We start from the raw sequence: 9125 nt of genomic DNA, 5'->3' as shown, positions 1-9125 counted from the left end.
AGTTTGTGCTAATTTGCAAGTCTTTTCCAAATTATCCTCGTAAATCAATGCATGAAGTATTTATCAACTCTCATACATACAATTCCTTGACAGATTCAGGAGAACTGAATCTCTCCCCATAGAGAGGACTTTTCTGGAGGGAGTGGGATAGAAGGAATCCCCTTTATGAAATAAGAGTTAGGGGCTGGGAACTAAATTTATGGCTTTTAAGACCTTATTAATATATAGAGTTATATGTATATGGCCTATTGTCAGTCCCTTATTCAGTTTGTTTCATCCATTTCAGGTGAGCATCATGCAAAGTCTACAAACTCAGAGCCACACGTTTATGTCTTTGTTATTATGGCTAAGATCCCACATGCTGCGGAGCAACTAAGCCTGCGCGCCTAGAGCCCGTGCTCCACAACAAGAGAAGCCACCGCAATGAGAAGCCCGCGCACCACGACGAAGACACAACGCGGCCAAAAATAAAATAAATATAATAAATTTATTTTAAAAAAAAGAAATTTGAGCCACGCCTTTCTTCATTAAATAAAAAAGCCTAAAGTACTATACAGATAAATCTAAGCGCTTCACATTAATAAGCAAGTATTTTACCGATCAAAATACTGCTCTTAAGCACAAGAAACAATTTAAACAAGGAAAAGCTCGAATGAAATAAGCCTCTATGCATTCACTGCAAAATTTTATACCATTACCAAAATTACAAACAAAACGATCAACTTCTAGTGGTAGTGGACCCAAATGTTTATGATTGCCTCATTTTCTTCTAACTGGGCAACTCTTCTCTATTTCTCCCCTCATGACGTTTCCCTTTGTTTGGTACTCAGCCAACCTCTGAGACACAGCTGAACTCCTCCCTCCTCCAGGAAGCGATTTCTGGCCCTCACTGATCTCCTTCAACTCCATACCGCTTAAACCCATCTTACGATTCAGGTCTATCAATAGTATTGATCTCCTGTATGCCTACAACCGTTTCCACAGATGCATCTTGGGGAGCAGGGCCTGACCTCCCCTGTATTGCCACCGTGCCTCACCCAGAGCCCTCTCAGAATATTGACTTCATGGAGTTTTGGACATAAACCCATGTAGGAAAGGACACAAGCTATGGCAGCTAGCCCCCTCTGACTCATGGTCCTTTTAAGAATATAGAAGCCTGGGGGCTTCCCTGGTGGCGCAGTGGTTAAGAATCTGCCTGCCAATGCAGGGGACACGGGTTCGAGCCCTGGTCTGGGAAGATCCCACATGCCGCGGAGCAACTGGGCCCGTGAGCCACAACTACTGAGCCTCTGCGTCTGGAGCTTGTGCTCCGCAACAAGAGAGGCCGCGATAGTGAGAGGCCCGCGCACCGCGATGAAGAGTGGCCCCCGCTTGCCGCAACTAGAGAGAAAGCCCTTGCACAGAAACGAAGACCCAACACAGCCAAAAATAAATAAATAAATAAAAAATAAAAAAAATAAAGGAATTCCTTAAAAAAAACAAAAGTATACATTAAAAAAAAAAAAAAAAAAAGAATATAGAAGCCTCAAATAAGTGAACCAAATTGATTTGGGCCCCCAACCCAAGATCTTGAGTTTGAATTGGTGAAATAAATGATACACCTGAGAACTTCTGGGTTCCCATTTGCACCACTAGTTCATAGGCCTGACTGTAAATGACCTTTTACATTAATGCCCACATTTACTAGTTGGTGCTTTTCATACCGTTTCTCTCAAGAACATTAAATGCAGAACTGTGCCCTTTGTTCTGAAGTATGGAGGCTTTGCTCTATGTTGTTTCAGGATCACTGGCATTCCCACTGGGAACAGAGTGGGCCTCATTCTCTGCTCATGACTAAGTCCAGAGGCTGTCTGGTGCAGGAGTTCCGTGACTTTTTAACCTGAGCAGTATTCTACCCATTGTCCATGAATGCCCGGGTTACGGTGCCTGTACCACTGCATTGCTGATTACAGTAAATGTGAGGTAACCGAGTATAAGCTGTCCCCAACCCCAAACTCAAGAACATTAGCGGATACTTGAAAGCAAGCTGTATGACTGCACACTCCCAGCTTCCAAAGTTCAAAAGTTTGGTGGACTAATCTTAAGATCTCCACTGCTCTCTTCTTTGCCAAATATGGGCAACAAGTACTGCCTTTAACACCATCAGGACATAGTTGGGGGTTGCTTTTTCAGTGCTGGGGATAGATGACATGGATACATTTTCCAACCCTCTGTAGCAAAGAGGTACAGTGATAGAGGTTCATAACCAGGCCTTTAAAGTGAAGGGCACTAGGCTTTGGAATGAGAAAGATCTGGGTTCAAACTCAGTGTGCCATTTGCTAGACGGGTAACCTTGAACAAGTTATAAATTTCTGTGAGCCTGTTTCCTCATCTGCCAAATGGAAATAACACCACCTTCCTCAGCAGGGTTGTGAAAATTATGATATACATAAAACTCCTGGCATATTGCTTCAATATAGTAGATACTCAATAAATGTTAGTTACGGTTATTATCCAAGAGTTTGAATTGATTAGAGTCCATGATTTTTAATTCACTATTTCAGTCTTCTCAGAAGAGTCATCCAGGACTAAAATTAAAAGTATATGTGATGTAAAGCAATTATACTTCAATAAAGATGTTTAAAAAAAAAAAAAGTATATGTGAGGCTGTTAAATGCCTGTAAAGGTTATTTAGTGGGTAGGAAAGATCACAGCACTGAGGTGGAAGGATGTTGTCCCTGCCCCCACTCCCTTATGGCCCCAACACACACACACACACACACACACACACACACTCACACATCCCTCCCCCCAAGACTAAACCTGTATGCCCATTTGTCCATGTCTCCAACCCTAGCTGATGAAAATGCCTGTGGTTTTAAAGGTTTTCAAAAATAAGAATGGGGAAGCGAGGCCTCAGAAAACTATATATATTCCATTAGAGGAGAAAGCAAGTAAGAGAGAGAGAGGGGTAACTGCTACATTTTCTTGTCCTTAGCAGTATAATGGCTCCCATGTCCTGGGATCCCAGTTTGACAAGATGAAATGACTCGAAGGTCACGGACGGACCTCACTGTCCACTGTGAAAGCTCTTGCAGCACCTTTAGGCCCCACAGCTTCTTCTCAAAGAGACCGCCATCTCCAACAATAAGGGGCATCCCATCAGCCTCACTGGAAGGGATCTTGTGTTCCAGGAGCAGCATTAATTCTTCCAGCTGGTAAGCAAAGGCAGCGACTTGGAGGAGAATGGTATGTATTGCTTGATGGAAGTCATCTTCAGCTGGAGTAAAATGCACCCGTTGGTCTTCTAACAGTCTGGCCAACATAACGTGGAAGGTACGATAAGCTTGGAGGTTCTCTTGGAGTCGCTCTGCCTCACTAAGCTCACTCCACCGATCAGTGCTTGCCACTGGCACACCACGCACAGAGTCCAGGTTTACGTTCTCGTTCAGACCTTGATGCTTCACCTGGTCAAGGATACAGAAAAACTTCACATCTTCTGTAATCACTCCACCATTCTCACTTAATCTCTAAATCTCATATACAATCTTATTCACTTCCCTGGTCAAGGATACAAATTGTAAAGAAAATAGAGTCTAGATGAGGAACTCTTCATTTGGGAACCTTGACTGACTTTAGGAAGACCCTATTCTCCCGGAAATTATACATACTGCTTTGACTACCTGTTCATTTTTCTTGGGAGAATCTGCAGCTTTCACTAGGTTCCAAAGGTTGAAAACCACTCACTGACTGGTCTAGAATAATTTTTCCTTCCCACTTGACACTCCCTCCTGGCAACTGGAGTATTATAATCATACTGGAGTTTTAAGTATTTTAAATATACCTGAAGACACTGGCCACACCTAAGCTCTAAAATATAGGCATCGTAGAATTTTTCTAACAGCCCTCTCCATTGCTCACTGTCAATGGTGAGGACAATCCTTTATTAGAGGAGTCAATAGCAATTATTTTTTAAAAAATTGGCATTTCAAAGAATCTGATTTCTGACTGCTGGAGTTTTATGAAGATAAACCAATTCTCAGAGAACCTAAATTCAGAACTCTCCACGGGGGCCTGGAGTGTTTCCATAGCAGGCCTTAGATGAAGACCAAGGGGGATCTTCCTCTATCAGAAAACCTGAGATCCATGGTTAGCTCCCTAAGAATCGGACACTTCCCCAGGTCCCCAGTGATTCTTCTAGAAGACTTTTTTGATAGTGTAGGTGACCTTTCTATTTAGACAGAGGAACACTTTTGATTGTATAGGGTGGCTAATAATGTAATAGGGGAAACTGGTGGCTTTATACTGTTCTTCTCCCAATCCTAGAAACCTAACTCCATCTTTTGTTTATAAGCTCAAAAAATCAGAACAATGTACATGAAGAACCCAAGCTTAGAGGCCTCATGGTTAATCTATTCTGGCAGAATTCAGACAGGCAATCAAATTAGGAACAGCCTCCAGGACATAAAGCCAATTCTACATAGAACCCCATGTATATTTTCTTATTCAAGGAACAACATGTCTCCTGAATAGCCTAGAGAAAAGGAAGTAAGGTCATATGACTTTCCTTAAGGGAAGGGGCCATGTCAAATGACAGGTGCCCAATATATAAATGACTATATGATTAGGGCTTTCGTAACTGATAAGGGGGCTGGAACATGATGGTAAAGGGCTGGATCAGAAGAGATGAAGTGAAAATAGACAGCAAAATAGGCAACTTACATAAGATTCCATAAGAGCAGTCAGGTCGGAACGGATCTTCCTTGCTAGCCAGACAGAGCGACTACAGAGGTCCCGGCGGTGAGGGGTCAGCGGTGAATGCTCTGTGAAAGCCATCCCCTAACTCAACTGTCCCGGCAAACAAGTGAGCTGGGTTTGTTTCTGTCTATACTGGTCCAAATAGGAAATGTGACTCTCTGGCTAAATCCACTGGGCATTTCCCTACTAATGGAATTCGGCACCCACCCCCACGCCTGACTCAGAGGTGGCAGCAAATTCCTGGCTGTGGATTTCTGCGCCTGTGGAATCAAAGGCCCCTTTTCACTCAGCTTTCTGTCCTGCAGCGTCTGCCTCCAACACTCTCCTCCACTCAGGGCCTAGTGTACTTGTTTTCGTGTCATTGTTTTGCTTTTGCACTTGGCGACAAGGTCATTATCACACTGATCCTCATGACACCCCTGCCTGATGGAATCTATTTATATACACATATAATCAGTTCATTTTATTATCACCCTCCCTGTGCTCCATGGGACATGGTCATTTTCTTTCTTGGCCTGGTAAACTATTCAATAATATTAAGTTATTATTATTGATATAGCTGCCATTCATTAAGCATCTACCCTAGGCCAGACACTGCTAACGGCTTTAAAGCCTTTATTTGATCTTTAGAATAATTCTACAAGATAGTTTCCTCATTTTACGTAAGAAATGGAGGCTTAAAGAAATTAATGTGCACAAAATCCAATAACTAGGTTCAAAATTTAAATATAGTTCTTTGATTCTAGAACTGTTTCTCCCACTGAGTTTCCAATATCATTCTTTAGGTAGTTCATATTTTGTTCCAAGACACAAAGTTTACATGAAATAGATCCTGTAAAAATACAGCAGTTTTTCACTCCCATCCTTCTGCTGAGTAAAGTTAAATTTACACTTGATTAAAAATCAGTTAAGGAAGCATCTGTAATCTCAATCATGGTGCCTTCCTTGTAGCTACAGGATGAGGAAGGTACTGTTTAGGCCTGTTCTCTTCCAAAGGACAGGAAACACCCAACCCTGACTTGGTAACATTTCCGAGGCAGTCTCACTCAAGTGACAACATGCTTTTCTTTTTCTTCCTTATCCCAGTCATACCACATTGCTTCTTAACAAAACAAGAGAATGAGCTGGACTGTGAAATGAAGGCAGAGTTTAAAAGCACTTGGAGAGTTGTTCTATTGCATTTAACTCTGTAGGTTAGAGGATGATGCCAATTGGGTAAGAGTTACAAGTTTCATCCCCAAATGAATCAGTTTTCACTATTTTGTATCATGGACATTCCCTCTGAATTGAAACACATGCCTTCTCAGGGGGAAATTTCCATATATAAACAATAATCGAGGGACATAGGGGAGAAAGAAATGAGGCCAGGGTGGCTGTCACAGTAGGCTTTTTAAGAAGGTAGGAGGATTTTTTTTTTTAACTTTGTATTTGTATGGACATTGAGTTTTGTGAAGAAGCACTGATATTAAATGCTATCAGGGTTTTGTCATCATCAGAGCAAAAGTAACCCCACAGCTTCCTTAACGTTCTCTTTACTAGATTAAGAATCCACCTTTCCTAAGGTTGAAACATGGAAAGGATTTCCAACTTTGTCAAATGATCATAGAATCATATGGCATCTCAGCATCAGAAATCAAGAACTGAACTAAGTCAAAAGTTAACTACCTGATTCTCAACAAGAGCAAACAACAGTATCTGCCACATAAAACCTGCCCTGAGGGCACTTGTTTTTCTTATTTGGCAGCATCAATTATTTCACCCCAGGATAACTGTAACTCAGTACAACCAAGGAAGACCAGTTGCTTCCAAGAAGACAACTTTTATTTTTCTTCTTTACATATTTATTTTGGATATGCCTTACCTAGATTAAGAGAAAACAAGGATTTGAAAAGCAGAGTATCCCTTTTATTATAATTTCTTTTTACATAACCTTTTCAACCTAGATTCAGGTAACTACCTGTCTCTCCCATCAAAGGAGAAGGGTCCTGCATATTACAACAGGCAAAAAAGGCTTCTAGGAAATAAAATATTTTAAACTGATTCATTACAATTTTTCAATTTTCTTGAGTACACTGGAAAGTGGGAAAAAGACAGGAGGGAAAAATGGTGCTTCGAACAGCCAGACTGTAATAACCTTAGTTAGGTTTAGTACACTCTTTATATTTTTTTCTCCTAACAGGTTCTAAGGAAGTTCAAGTGCTCTATGTGAATGCTTTTCCATACCTCAATGTATCTATTTTTTACTCCCAGTAATCTTGGCCAGTGTTTATCTAAATTCTCTGAAGCATATTAAGTCTCAATTTTGCAAAATAACCCTGGGCAACCACAAACAAGGGGAAAGATGTATTTCTACAAGATGTATTTCTATATCTTGTAGAAATAATATTTGTATCAAGTACATTTTCAGAATTTAGAATTGCTAATTCAAGATGGAGAATATGCTGTGGGAAGAGTCATTAAAAAGGTAGCAGAATTTGATTCAGAGTACGAAATGTAGAATTTTAAGATTAAGAGTTCCTTAGAAGGACAATGAAGTAAACGTATGAGGAGCAGAAAGGAAAAGGGAAAAGAATCTAGTATAAGATAGTTTACTTTAACCAACTCTTTACTTTGCTAGCACCCGTTTTCTCAAAAGGAAAAAATCTTAAGTCCATGAAAAATATTTTAAAATTTATCGCAAACTGCTATAATAATTTACTGAAGCAAATTACAGGCAAATGAACATGAGTAAAAAAGGGAGAAAGGAGAAAGTTTCTAATTATGGGAACTAACTAGCTGCTTTTGGTGGGGAGGAGTGTGATACAGGGAAGAATATATTTTCCATCTCATAAAGTTTTTTTTTTTTTAAATGCAGTTTGCTTTTGTGTAGGTGGCTAAAACATCTGATGACTAACAACTGCAAATGTAATTTATGGAGACAAAGGATAAGATAAATGTGACGAAGACAAAAAGTAAGGTGGGGTATAGATGCTAGCTAGTGAAACACTACAAAATGGACTTAATAAGGGAGTGGAACAACTTTGTTGTAGACCCATCCAGTCAATCTTACAATATTTTCAAATTTACTCAACATACTAAAGTCAACTCCAAATCCTTACTGTGGGCAGGAAAGCATACTCTATATCCCTTCTAACCTCATTCCATTTTCTACCCTCACACTGAAGGGGATGGCAAATCTGCAACACCGAAAAGAAACAACAGTACATTTAAGGCTGCTCATTGTAGGTGTTTCACTCCCTGTTCCCTGGCATCCCAACCACTGACACTAGTGGGTGTAAATTAAGACTCTTTCAGAGATGAGTTTTTGTTACCCTTCTTTTTGGGAAAAAAAAAATCAAAAGAGAAAACTGATAAACTTTGTAATTTTAGTGTTTGTGAAAAAACAAGCTGTTCCTTATTTTGTTCTCTGCAAAACTTCATTCCTTCCAATAGCCATCATACATTTCTGACAAACAATGAATAGGGCAAGCCTTTAATTCCAGTTTCTGAGGTACGTCGGATAGACTGCCCTTCTAATTCTCTAAAAATGAGCCAAAATAGGTTTTTAGTCTTCTGGAAGTTATGAAGTTGTACAAAACTGTCTCTCCCATGGATAGTAGTAAGTAATCCACCCCATGAAAATCCCTACCTCGAGGGAAATGATAATTCCTACAATTTCAGGTAAAAGCCAAAGCATTATACAGATTATTAACTTTGTTGAAGCCTTTCTTCTTCTGAAGTGTTATTAAAAGGGAAACAAAACAGAGCAATTTTCTTTTACTTACAACTGTATGACTCAGACTATTCCTTCACTGATGGCAATGTCCTTCACTAATTGGGAGCTGGAATGAACCAATGATAAAGCAAAGCAAAGCAAAGCAAAGCAAAAGGAAAAGCAAAGCTAGGGGCCAGAGCTGGGATAACAGGGAGGTCTGTATAAAGAAATGATGGGGACAAAAAAGAAAATCAACAAATTCACAAGAGGAAACCTTTTATCTGTAATTCAGACCCTGAACAACCTTCCTCACCCCCTCAAAATTCCTAAATCTCGATGCACTAAAAACTCAGACCACTAATTACCACAAACCTAACATCCTTCCCTAAAGAGGTTTCCGGAAAAGCACTAGGCTACTGTAGTGATTTTGTTAGTGCTGAGGACCAGCTTTCTTTAAAGGCCACTAGAGAGCTATGATTTTAGAGGCTGGCTGTGCTTCTTCAACCCTATATCTTGCCTTCTACAAGTACCTCTTATGCAAAGGACCCCATGTCAGAATAATCTAATCTCTCCCAGCCCCACAAAATATAGCAACAAAGACAAAAAAAAAAAAAAAAAATCAGACTTTGTTAATAAATAAGGAATCTCAGGTTCCACAACACAAAAACACACATGTTCAAAGTGCAAATTTCTG

The 9125-nt window shown here is 40.1% G+C and overlaps 1 protein-coding gene across 1 annotated transcript; it reads right to left on the bottom strand.

Moving 5' to 3' along the window:
* Positions 1 to 2923: 2923 nt before the first annotated feature.
* On the bottom strand, positions 2924 to 5307 carry CNTF (ciliary neurotrophic factor). Its single transcript, XM_061203390.1, has 2 exons — positions 4702 to 5307; positions 2924 to 3446 (listed from the first exon to the last, which is right to left on the bottom strand). The coding sequence occupies exons 1-2, from the start codon at positions 4813 to 4815 to the stop codon at positions 2958 to 2960; spliced, it is 603 nt and encodes a 200-aa protein (XP_061059373.1). The 5' UTR covers positions 4816 to 5307; the 3' UTR covers positions 2924 to 2957.
* Between the last annotated feature and the right edge of the window lie 3818 nt (positions 5308 to 9125).

This window comes from Eubalaena glacialis, chromosome 10 (assembly GCF_028564815.1).
Source record: "Eubalaena glacialis isolate mEubGla1 chromosome 10, mEubGla1.1.hap2.+ XY, whole genome shotgun sequence".
NCBI lineage: Eukaryota > Metazoa > Chordata > Mammalia > Artiodactyla > Balaenidae > Eubalaena > Eubalaena glacialis.
This window is presented reverse-complemented; position numbering and strand designations above follow the sequence as displayed.

Bases quoted from the DNA above. Each gene is read 5' to 3' on its own strand.
- CNTF (XM_061203390.1), bottom strand. From the start codon at position 4,815: ATGGCTTTCACAGAGCATTCACCGCTGACCCCTCACCGCCGGGACCTC. The intron at 3,447-4,701 runs GTAAGTTGCCTA...ATCCTTGACCAG, and splicing joins CTGCTCTTATGGAATCTTAT to GTGAAGCATCAAGGTCTGAA.